At 37.1% G+C, this 13,417-nt stretch overlaps 1 protein-coding gene across 1 annotated transcript in view; it reads right to left on the minus strand.

Annotated features, from left to right (window-relative positions):
* The window catches only part of RBM25 (RNA binding motif protein 25), a 57,816-nt gene that overhangs the window by 26,890 nt on the left and 17,509 nt on the right, over positions 1-13,417 (minus strand). Inside the window, exons 5-6 of the mRNA XM_004466053.5 lie at positions 12,688-12,745; positions 5,311-5,471 (exon numbers count right to left, since the gene is read on the minus strand). Of these exons, the coding sequence (XP_004466110.1) occupies positions 5,311-5,471; positions 12,688-12,745 (219 nt within the window). The remainder of the gene's footprint in view (positions 1-5,310; positions 5,472-12,687; positions 12,746-13,417) is intronic.

Below are 13,417 nucleotides of genomic sequence, written 5' to 3' on the forward strand. Positions count from 1 at the left end.
TCTTCTTGTTTCTCAGTTTTATTTTAAGCCCAGTGGTTAAGAAATTAATCCGGTTCAAACCACAAACAAAATCTAGAGAATGACCCTAAAACTTTGGACAAACTTTACTAACTCCTGAAGTCATAAAACATGGAAAGGCGGGAAGTTGACAAAAAGCAGCAACAAGATGAAGAGATAAGCTACATGCTTTGTAATTTAAAATTATATACAAAAAAGACAAATATAAAAAATAGAATCATATATATACATACACACACACTCCAAAAAATATGTATCAATTTACTTGGTAAACATTTTCACAAATACAAAAACAAAACAGAACACTTTTTCACAAATGCCTGATTCTTGGTCAATGCATACAATTCTATTAAGGTGTACTTTATGCCTTGTGCTCCCCCCCAATAACAAAAACTAGCAGAGATGTCACAGCTCTACCACTACTCTGAAAGCCATTTCCCATGGTTATCTATTCAACAAGGAATTTCTTAATTCACTAAACAAATTCTTAAGTGCCTTCTTTGTGCAGGATTCTGCTAGATCACATAAAATTCAAAACTGCAAAAAGATAATCTTGCCCTTAAGTGTTTAAAAATACAGGATAAGGGCTGAGTTATGACACATATAACTTCAAACATGTTATAATAAAACTAATTGCTAAAATAAGAATTGTTTACTTTTTCAAACCCCTGCCTCTTCATCCAATCTTCTTATAACCAACTTTCTACTTGGCATTTAATAAGACATAATACTTTACTGAAGGACTATACATAAATTGTTAAAATAATTTACTAAAAATATAGGGAACTATAATTGTGGTGATGTGTTCCTTTCTTACATTAAATCAATATGTTATAATAGGACTTTAATCTATACAGCTCTCCCAAAGTCCCTTCAGGGAGATTTTTCTTCTCACCAGTATTTAAATGAAAGAATTAACTGAGACACATACATGGCTATTAGCAACCCAAATTCTCAGCTACTAAAACTGAATTCTATATTATGAAAATACATGTTGCAGTGAGCCCTCAGTCTAGCCATTTTCCCTATATCCTCAGTTTCTTTCTATGAGACCTCTGCATCTCTACGCTTTTCTAAGTAGCGAGAGAAGTGGGATTATAAATTCAGAAGCCTCCTCACATGAATCTACTCATAGCCAATTCCCTACCAACTCTATTCTAAACTAAAATTTAAACATTAGCTACTTTTACCAAAATTAGAAAAAAAGCATGTAAAATTACTGTGCAAATGACTGGTCCCTTGATCTTAAACAGATAACAAACATTTTTAGAAGGAAAGTTTATTAGCCCAAAACTCTTAACTGATGGCTAATGTAAAAAAAAAATTAAAAATATATAAATAAAGATAAATAATCAGACATCATGGAAGGAGAAGTTATTTTGGGTTAGAAACCATTCCATAGGCTGGCAGGTTTCATCTAAAGTTCTACCTCTAGGTCCTCAACCAGAAACGACTTCCAGACTTCTAGTTTCTTCTTCCACTTCAGAAATCAGAAAGCACATTCAATTATTCTGGGGAGCAAAAGGTCGAGGGTTTAGCAGTACAAGAGGTTCACAGAAATCATTGGAAAAATTGGCTTGTTTATGTAGCCTACCTCAGTGGCTCTTTTCAGAGGAATTAAAAGAACCAAACTACAGCTCTTCAAGAGCAAAGCTACTAATTATAAAATTGTAAGATAGCTCTTCTAGGCTTACTTATTAACAATGACTTCTAGGGCTCAAAACAAGAACCTTTCTGGGAATGCAGCATATTCAGAGCTCCTTTTATGAAATAACATAGACTCACTTATCCACACAAGTTTCAAGGCAAAGATGTGTGAAGATGTCCACCTGAAGCCTCCATCCTCTATTAGAATATCATGCACGTGGCTCTCTTCAAGTGAATATCTACCTGTACTTTGAACACTTGTTAAGAGTTCATTCCTGAACACGAGGTTAACAACCACTACACTTCAGAAAATCTATAGCAGATTGCCACATTGCTGTTGCTGGACAGCCAGAAACAAAAGGACATAAACAGACTGGCATGGCTGCCTCAAATGAAATAGTTTCACTGAAGATAAGAAATGGAGTGGGCATCACCATTCCAGAATCCACAGGATTGGAGAATAAACGATGAACTACGTAGACTTACTGTTATTCCACTATAGACTTACTGTTACTCTAGCAGTGGAAGACCCTTTATCATTGATTTTATCACTGGAGGTTCTGGGGAGAGGAAGAGGAAAAAACAGGTGTAATATGGGGGCATTTTCGGGACATTGGAATTGTCCTAAATGATGCTGCAATGACAGATACAGGACATTATATATTTTATCATTACTTACAAAACTGTGTGGGACAGAGGGTAAACTATAATCCATACTTACTGGCAATGTTCCAATATGTGTTCATCAATTGTAACAAATGTACCACACTAATGAAGGATGTTGTTAATGTGGGAAAGTGTGGAACAGGTAAGGGAGTGGGGTATACAGGAATCCCCTATATTTTTTATGTAACATTTATGTAATTTAAAGAACTTTTTAAAAATTTTCTTAAGTATCCAAAAAAAAAAAGGCTTTCAATCAAGCTGCTTGCCAAGGTACCTTATATAAGGAATGTAATTACTCTTAAAATTCTGGCTTAGGAAAAATGTCTCCACTTTCTAGACAAATCTGTGTATTTCTCTTTTAGTCAATGAGAACTACAGAATTAACTGTGTACTCCTCTCTGCCAGGGAGTCAAGAAGAAAATGCCTGAACAGGTAAAGTAACTAACACAGTTTTCTCAATGTTTGACTCTCCTGTCATCCACCTAAGATGCTGCTTTCTAAATCTCTCCAACAAATCAATAACAAAAACTGGCACCCTCAAAAACCTAATGTTTTGGCCTGAAAAAATCAGGGCAAATCTCCACTCTATTACAGAGATTATTTCATTAAATTATTGGGGGAGAAAATTACACCAGCTAGAATTGCTCAACTTTTACTTTTAACCAGTATCATTGAGTAAAATGGACACCCCAGGAAAATATATTTGTCCTTTGACTTCAAATACCTCTGAATATCATGATAATCAGAGTACAATCAGAAATACATATATAACAGTTGGAAAAATAAAAGAATTAACCTATGTTATGCCTGTTAATTATTTTAACTACATTTTATCTGAAATAAATGTTCTGTATGTTTTAACTGGAGATGACTAATTTCATTCTTAAATATACAAAAAGATTTTTAGCATGTGGTTTCTCTGGCTAACAAATGAAATCCAAAGTCACATGAATGTACATTTCTTTGTTTATATAAATATATAGTTGATTTATTTCATGTTCATAGTTGTTAGTAGACCATTTGCAAATACTACAAATTAAACCACCTCACAAGCTACTGATTAAATACAATAAAACAGTAAGTCCAAGGGAAATTAACTAAAAATTTCGAATACACTGAACCCATCCTTTAAAAAAAAAAAAAAAAAAAAATTTAAGTATCACAACAAGGAAAATGTGGAAAATTCTTGTTGCAGTTTTTTTGCTGTTAAGTGTTAAATGATGTGAAAGACAACACTGCTATTTTGAGATCCAATTTACAATACGGAGGCATTGTTTTTTACTGTTTATTTACAAATCTGGGTAAGATCCCTTATCAAGACTATCAGGTAAGCAATATAACTGCAACTGTTATTCAATGAATGTTCATTCTATTCCTGTTATAGGCAAGACATTGTGCTAGGTATTGTGGGAAATATAAGATGAAAGCAACACAGTCCAGGAACTTACATATACTTATATACTTATCATCAGAGATTGGCATGGGAGGAGGGTATTGAGAATAAGATGGGATAAAGGGGCTTCTAAGAGATGGAGAGAAATAAACAGTATGTAATACAAAGCAGACTGACATACAGCAGTAAAAACTATATTACATGAGATTACAGAGTAAAGACTTAATTTTTCCTGAGAGGGACTAAGGGTATGGTTGATGAAGGTTATAGGAAACAAGGGACATTTTAAGTATAATTCTAAGGATAGAATTTAGGGTCTTGGATGAGCAACAAGGTTATAAGATGCTGGCAAACCACAAAGTTTGTGGGGATAGCTGGACTGGTACAAGGAAAGGAGGGGAGAGTAGAGACGGGAAAGAGGGGAGCTAAAAAGGTAGCCATGTATGCCATGCTAAATTTTGGGGTATCATTCTATAATATTCAACATCACTAAAGAAGCATGAGAGGAGTGGGTTCAACATTAAAATAACTTATGTTTTAGAAATATAGGCAGTACCATAATAGTTAGACGTGAGGACACTAGACACTAAATCCAGAGGAATCAGCTAGAATATCATTAAAAATCCAAGGAAAATAGGATTAAGTGAAATAGAAGGCTGTTTACAAAACAGTATTTAATATCAGATTTTTATTAAAGAAAATAAAATACATAGTCCAATTAAAACTATATTCATCCACAAGGAGAAAAATGAAGAATATGTAACCAAATGCCTAGAGTGATTACTTATGGTGATGGGATTATGGGTAGTATATAATTTCTTCATTATACTTTACTGTGAATTTTAACAAAGAACATGTTTCTATAATGGGGAGGGAAGGTAAGAAAGGTATTTCCATTTTGAAGAAAGATAATGAACGCCTAGACAGCAAAAAAGATTAAAAATTTTTCTTGTTGAGAGGGGAAGGTAATAAAAAAATCTATTTTGGATTTGCTGAGCTTGAGACACAAAAAAGGAAAATGGAAGGAAAACAAGAAAATACATACTCAGGTTTCAGCTATTTTTTGTTTTGTTGGGAGGAGGTAATGCATGAATTATAACATAATACACTAAAATCTCCTTTTACCTTAGCTTCTATTAAATAGAACCTAAATATAAAGCCACCCAACTGAGGAAAGTAATAAGACTTATTCATTTTAGAATCTGTGTACTTTTAAAAGAGAGGGCAACTAATAAAAATTGTGTAGGTTGAAATATATTTTGTACTTACTTACAAAGCTGCCTTAATGAATTAGCTCTGTTTGGAATAGTCTGTACCAGTGTTTTCTCTGGCAAGTTAACCTTGTCCAGCCTCCCTTACTACCTTCATCCCAACCTGGAACAAGCAAACCAACAGTCATCCACCCACTGTGGGTAGATAAAAGACTTAAAATAACTACAAACTATAAAACACCCTCCTGCATTTTAGCCACAAACACATAATATGATGATCTTGTGAAGCCCCATATTAGATTTAAAATAAGAGAAGCATTTACATTAAAATAGCACAGCTGACCAAAAAAGAAGGTAACACTATAGAAAACATACCCCATTAGAAGCTTTCTTCTTTGCTTTCCATTCATCAAGTTGCGCCTTTGTCTTTGCATCAACTTTAACAAGCAACTTCTTCTCTCCAATCTGCAGGTCATGCAATAACCTGAGTGCACGGAGGGTAGATTCAGGCTCCTTATACTCACAGAATCCGAAGGCTAGAAATAGATGTGAAAAATTAATGAAACAATCAAAGCAATGAAAGGCAAAAAAAAAATTATGGAAAATTAAAATCATTAGAGAGCAAATGTTAAAAATAGAAGGATTTGGGATGCAGCTGTGGCTCAAGCAATTGAGTCCCGTTTACCACATGGGAAGACCCAGGTTTGATCCCCAGGACCTCCTGGTAAAAAAATAAGTCATCCCAGATCTGCATGGAGAGGAGCATGGCAAAGCAATGCACCAAAAAAAGACAATGATGCAACCAGATTAAAAAAAAAAAGGATTATCCAAGTCTATTTTCCACCCTTCCTTCAATTCATTTTGGTAAACATTTCACTTTTCTTAGTACTTTGAATAATCAAAAGAAAATAGAGAAAACAAAAAACAGAGAAAAGGAAAAATTCAAATCAGGCAATTTCCTTTTTCCTAGCAACTCTCGTAAAATACATAGTAGAGTCCTAGAATTTCGTAATTAAACAACCTTAATTATTTCATGATTTCATTCCTTCCAGACTTCACAGCCATAAGTGAGAAGACTGTTTGAACCTAATTAAAGTGCTTTCAATTCTGAGATACTAAATTACAAAAGTACTGAGTCTTTATTAGTTCTTAGACCATTTATCCTTTTGATGCTTCATTTTAATAACCAGTCAATCTCACTACCATTCACACACCTTTAAATCAAATAGGGAAAATAAAATTTTAGAAAAGTGATTCAAAAATTGAAAATAAAACAAATGAACCTAAATATGTACCTAGCTAGTGATGTAGCCACACAGAAGGTAACTATTCCAAGTGATGTTAAAGTATCAAAGACAATCAGGGTTGCATTAAAGCAACAAAGATCCAACTTGCAGAGGCTCCCAGTGGTCAAAAATAAGACAGCTCAAGCTTCAATAAAAATAACTACAACGGACTGAAAAATTAATATACTTGAATCCATAAGTCCAAATGATTCTTTAAATAAAAAACCACTGCTAGGGGATGCTGAGGACACCAGCTGATTCTTTGTAGAAATGAAAGAACCAAAGTGTTCATTCTGCCTCACAAATTATTACTGAGTAAATAAATAGATGGAAGAAGTTTATTCTTATAGAAGTATTCTGATAAATGAAGACTTACTCTTCAAAGAAGGAATAATAGAATTAGAATTCCTCAAGATAAACTATTACAGTCTGGCAAATGCTTCTATCTTACGAATTTTTTTTTTAATTTTTTTTTAAAGATGTATTTATTTCTACCCCTTCCCCCCCACCCCCACCATGGTTGTCTGTTCTCTGTGTCTATTTGCTCTGTCTTCTTTTTTTTTAAGATTTATTTCTCTCCCCGTCCCCCCACCCCCCCACCCCAGCTGTGTGTTCTCTGTGTCTATTTGCTGCGTCTTCTTTGTCTGCTTCTGTTGTTGTCAGCGGCTCAGGAATCTGCGTTTTTTTTGTTGCGTCATCTTGTTGTGTCAGTTCTCCATGTGTGCGGCACCATTCCTGCAGGCTGCACTTTTCTTTCGTGCTGGGCGGCTCTCCTTGCGCATGGGGCTCCCCTACGCAGGGGACACCCCTGCATGGCATGGCACTCCTTGCGCGCCTCAGCACTGTGCATGTGCCAGCTCCACACGGGTCAAGGAGGCCCGGGATTTGAACCGCGGACCTCCCTTGTGATAAACAGACGCCCTAACCACTGGGCGAAGTCCGCTGCCTATCTTACGAATTAGTAGTACTACTAGATCAAGTGTTAAAAACTGCTTTTTGACTTTGAATAAAAGGGGGAAATGGCAAGGACAAATGAGTTTATATGGCTAAGAGACTTCCAAAAAGAGTTGGGAGGTCATCAGAGGGGTTGCGCTTACGCACACCTCAGCAGGACCCCAGAAAAATCCAAAGTAGATACAACCCTAGATACTGGTTCTCCTGAAGGCTACAGAGTTCCACAGGGTATATGGTCATGGAAGATGGATTTAGAGTTCTGTGCCATGTCAGAAGGTCCTACTTTGGAATTTGTGCTCCTGAGTGTGACAGAGCTGGACTCAGATGTGAACTTTCTACCCATGCCTCTTCTGTCACTTTTACTGAAATCTGTGGTTGGCAGTAAGGATGCTGCATTCTTAGGACTTCAATCTCTGGACTGCCCATGTGCCAGCTGGGCCCTAAGCCTCAGCAGAGTGGCAACTCCTACTCTCTGGTTTGTTGGTCTTACCCAGGCCAGCTAACAGGGGTGAAGATGGTTAACCACCACACCAGGGAAACAAGAGTGCCTACAACTGCAAGCAGAGGAACTGCATCCATCATTCATGTGGAATCTAAGCCCCCTCTTGATCTAGAGGTGGAGAGGACATCACCATCCCAGGGTCTACAGAATGGAGGAATATAATATGGACTAGCGTGGACCTACTGATATTCTACTACATATATATATATTTTAAAGATTTATGTATTTCTCCACCCCCCGCAGTTGTCTGCTCTCTGTGTGTTCATCTGTGACCGCTTCTATCCTTATCAGTGGCACCAGGAATCTGTGTTTCTTTTTGTTGCACCATCTTGTTGTGTCAGCTCTCCGTGTGCGCGGCGCCATTCTTGGGCAGGCTGCACTTTCTTTCGCACTGGGCGGCTCTCCTTACTGGGTGCACTCCTTGCACATGGGGCTCCCCTACACAGGGGACACCCCTGCGTGGCAGGGCACTCCTTGCACACATCAGCACTGCGCATCGGCCATCACCACATGGGTCAAGGAGGCCCAGGGTTTGAACCACAGACCTCCCATGTGGTAGGTGGATGCCCTATCCATCGGCCAAGTCTACTACCATGATATTCTACTATAAGACTACTATGATTAGTAATTGAAGAAATTTTAGTGTTGACGTGGAGAAAAGTGGCCACATTAGTTGCTGAGGAGAGGAAGAGGGAAGAAAAAATGTGATGTGGGGGCATTTCTGGGATTTTGAGTTGTCTTAAATGATATTGCAGGGTCAGATGCTGAACTTTATATATCTTGCATAACCCACTGAATGTACTGGGGGAGAGTATGAACTACAGGGTAAACTATTATCTATGTAGTGCAGCAGTGCACCAAAATGTGTTCACCAAGTGCGATGAGTGTGCCACAATGATGGGGGAGGTTGCTGGTGTGGAAGGAGTGAGGTGGGGGGGATAGGGGATATACAGGAACCTCTTATATTTTTTAATGTAATTTTTTTGGTGATGTATATAGCTTAAAAAAAATACAGTTTACAAAAATGATGAGGTGGGGGTGGGGAGTGGGTTATATGGGAACCTCTTATGCTTTTGGTTTTTCAATGTAACGTTCCTTGTGATTTATTAACTTTAATAAAATTTTGAAAATAAAAAAAATACAAATACTATTAATTGCTCCTACCATACAAAAAATAAAGACAATCTGACATGTTGTGTATCATAAAAGAACATCAGCTTTACAGTATTCTTGCAAATAAAAGCAACATCAAAAATAACGTGTAAGGCCCCATCTCCCAATGGAAGATTTAAACAACCACCAAAAACTGACTGAAACAGCTTTCTCAAAGCTCCAAAAAAGCCGAACTGCAATTAACAGGGTAAGCACCAAAAGACAATGTTTCCTCAAAAGTGGCAGGATCTCCGGCAGCCCTGGCTAGCCCCTCCCCCGTCCCTCACAAACTCTACACAGAGCCAGCCCACTATCCCAGAACGGATCCCCATCCTGGTTCAAGGGTACAGGATAACCCTAGTGTACATACTGGGAGCAGGTATGTCTGGCCCAATCTATCTGGTAGACCTAAGGGTCTGAATGAACCATGACGACTCATCATATACACACCATCCCTGAACTTGCCCTGAGTTTAAGTCAGCTCACAGAGCTTTCCTAAAGAACAATGGGAGAACAGTCAAGTCGCTACAGGGGCAAAGGACTGCTGGCTACAGGACATGTAGTGCCCAAGACAATAAGGAAACTGTTTCCTGGAAAAGGGAGGACATTCATATCCATGTAAATGGGGGAATTCCTTGGGCCACATGCACATGCCCAAGACAAGACTCATGGGAAGAAAGGTCAAGGCTTCCCCCATGCTTAGACCTTGAGCTATTCTCTAAACTCAATGTACAGACAGGCTCTGAAGGCGAATGCGTGCCCAGGTCAATCTGCCAAGACTGGGCAAGATAGTGTCTTCTTTTGTTCTTTCCTTTTTTTCTGTTTGTTCCTGGCCTTCAAGGATATCCAGTCATAACACTAGCTAGATACAAGCTTAAGGAACAAATGCCCCAAGAGTCTAAATGCCATTCATAACATTTAAATATCATAATATCCGGAGTTAAAAGATTACAAAACAAAGAAACAGGGAGTGATGACCCAGGCAAGGTAGAAAATTAAAGTAGAAACCACCAATCAAGAGGACCAATCTGGAACATACCAAAGAATAAAAAAAAACAGTCCAAAATTGTTCAAACAGCCAAAAGAAGTTATGGACCAAGAACTAAACGATTATCAGGAAGACTGATAGATGAATACAAAGTATCAATAGAGATGGAAATCATGAAAAGGAACCAAACACAGCCGAAGACCACAGTAGCAGAAACTAAAAATTCCCTGGAGTTATTCAATAGCCAATTGAAGCTGGCAGAACAATCAGTGAACTTGAAAATAAGAATTGAAATCATATAATCTGAGGAGCCGAAAGAGAAAAAAAATGCAGAAAAGTATAAAGACCTCAAGAACCTGTGGGATACTATCAAGTGAACCAATATAAGCATGATGGGAATCCCAGACGAATGAGAAGAGAGGACAAAATGAATACTCTAACAATGTCTGAAAACTTCCAAAATTCGGCAAAAGACATGACTATACACATCCAAGATGCTTACAGGATGCAAACAGGATAAACCTAAAGAGTCATGCCACGCCACCATGCCATTTTATAATAAAAACTATCAAATGCCAAAGATAAAAGAGAATTCTGAAAAGCTGCAAGACAGAAGCAACATGTCACATACCAGGGAACCTTAATAAGATTAAGTGCTAGTTTCTCGTTGGAAACCATGGATGCAAGATGGCAGTGGGATGAAAAATTTCAAGGGCTAAACGCAAAAAAATGCCAACCAAAAACTGTGTATCTGTCAAAACTTTAAAAAATGAAAACTTCACTTTTACTTCCCACAAGAACTAAAAAAGGCGTAAATCAGTGGTTTTGGACTCAAAATGTATAAACAGGGAAGCGGGTTTGGCCCAATGGATAGGGTGTCTGCCTACAACATGGGAGGTCCAAGGTTTAACCCCCAGGCCTCCTGACCCGTGCGATGAGCTGGCCCATGCGCAGTGCTGATGCGCGTAAGAAGTGCCGTGCCACACAGGGGTGTCCCCCATGTAGGGGAGCCCTACGCACAAGGAGTGTGCCCCATAAAGAGAGCCGCCCAGCACGAAAAAAAAAGTGCAGCCTTCCCAGGAATGGTGCTGCACACATGGAGAGCTAACGCAGCAAGATGACCCAACAAAAAGAGACACAGGTTCCAGGTGTCGCTGACAAGAATACAAGCGGACACAGAAGAACACACAGTGAATGGACAGACAGAGCAGAAAACTGGGGGGGGGGGGGGATTGTATAAACATGCAAATTTGTGATAAGAACTATACAAAAGTGAGTGGACAGAAGGGTATAGGAACATAGCCTGTGTATATTATTCAAGTTAAGTTGGTATCTAAGTAAACAAGAGTGTTATCAGTTTAGGATGTTAAATTATGCCTCATGGGAACTACAAAGAAAATACTAACTCAGACAGAAATTAAGAGTGCACGTGGGCAGGGGGCAGGGGACAGGGAAAAATGTGGAGTTATATACATGGGGAGAGCAGGGTTTCTATTAGGGAAGATGGGAAAGTTTTAGTAATACAATGTGGTTAGAGTACCACAACAACGTAAATATGAGCAATACCACTAAATGGTATTCTTGAGATCGACTGAGACAGGAAAGTAAAAGTTGTATACATGTTCCCGCAATTAAAAACAACAAAGAATGAGCAACTAAAGAGACAATAATCAGACACAATGTGTGATCCTGGACAGCATCTATCAAGAAAGGAGAAAAGGCTCAAAAGACATTATTAAGACATGCCAAAAAAACTGGAATATACACTGTAAGCTTTATAGCAAGGTTAACTTTCTTAAACTGGATATCTATACTTATGATGAATACATAAGGGAATATCCTTGTTTTTAGGAAATGTATATGCCAGTATTAAGTGTTCATGGAACATCAGAATACAATCTACAATCTTGTGAGAAAACTGGTTGATAAATAGGCACACTGACAGACAGATGGATAGACAGCATGATAGAATGATGGATATCCAAAATGATACAGCAAATGTGGTAAAATGTTAAAACTGGTGATCTGGATCTCTGAAAGGATAATGGTATATTGCAATTCTCTGTATAGGGCTTATTTTTGTAAAGGTTCTAATAAGTATTAAAGTATTTCAAAATTAAAATTTTAAAATAAATAAATAACACACACAACCCAAATATGATCAAGTGTCAAGATACAACTACTTCCTAGTTTATGAAAATACAAAGGCTAGGGAACTGACAAATAGGCACGTAAGGCATTTGATCACTGCTTGGATATTTCCTTTAGAAATATATACTAAAATGTTTAGGGGAAAATGATCTGGTGCTTGAGATGTGCTTTAAAATAAAAAGGAAAGAAGTGGGTGGGATACAGATGAAACACTATTAGCCATGGATTGATATATGGGTGCTGAGTATATGGGAGTTCTCTTTCAATTTTTATATGTACATGAAATTTTCTAATAAAACTAAAGCAATGTAAATCAAACAGGTGTTTCCAACAACAAGAATGAAAAGAACAGTTTGCTTTCCAGAGCCTCAGGCCATCTCACTCTTTCATCCTACTCTCATCTAAGTCCTACTGGTTCCATCTTGATTATAGTCTCACTGAGACAAAAAGACTTTTTAAAGTAATCTTACAAGAAATCAGTAATTTAGTCTTGGAAGTTTTTATTTTTTCCTTCTCTACCTCCTTCCTGTCATACTTTCCTACCTTCTGAGTTCAACTCTCAGCCAACATCTTTCCAATTGCCTTTTAGTCCTATTCCAACAAGAAAACAAAGAATGCTACAAGAATTCCATGGTTAAAGACAGAGAGTAAAACATGCAGAGTGATTTATGTAGAGGTTCAAATGAGCTCAACAACAAATAAGGAAAAAATTTACCTACCTTGAAGTTTTCCAGATGCACCTTGTACTCTCTTCCAGCTCAAAACCAAACCACATTTCTTAAAAAACACAAACAATATTTTAAGTACTTAAACTTTCAGTGCAAAGATAAAAACACAAGCAAGCAAAAAAACAACTAGCAGCAGTTGCGATAAAATTCTCCCATTTCCGACAAATCCATTATATGAAATATGTAACACATTATTGTAAGAAAAATATAAATCCTTGATTTATCTGCAGAAAATCACCTACATTTTAATAAATTTTACATCATCATTTACCCTATCAAAATAGGTATAAATACCTAAGTGTCCAATTTTAGAAGTTACAGCAAACTATTAAAAAGTAAGCAAATTATGAATCCATTAAGATTATATTTTTAAAATAAGTATTTATAAAGGTTTTTAATGACATGGGGAAATATTTGATTAGTATGCAAAAATAGCATGGGATGTGAAATTGTAGACTATACAATTAAGATTTTAACTGTACACAGAACTAATGAACCATCAATCTAAGAACATGTCATTTTAATTTTAACACCAAATTACCGAATATATCCTTTGAACCAAAGCTTTCAGTGTATTATTAATAGAAATTAGTGCAAATGACTGCTCAAGTAAAAGCTGAAGTGAATGAAGCTGACTTGACTTTTGAATCTAGAACAAACTTTAAGCTAAATTTCCCTATTAAATTTTGTAATAAACACTATACTTAGCAAGTTAATAAAG

The sequence above is a fragment of the Dasypus novemcinctus genome, chromosome 3 (genome assembly GCF_030445035.2).
Source record: "Dasypus novemcinctus isolate mDasNov1 chromosome 3, mDasNov1.1.hap2, whole genome shotgun sequence".
Lineage (NCBI taxonomy): Eukaryota > Metazoa > Chordata > Mammalia > Cingulata > Dasypodidae > Dasypus > Dasypus novemcinctus.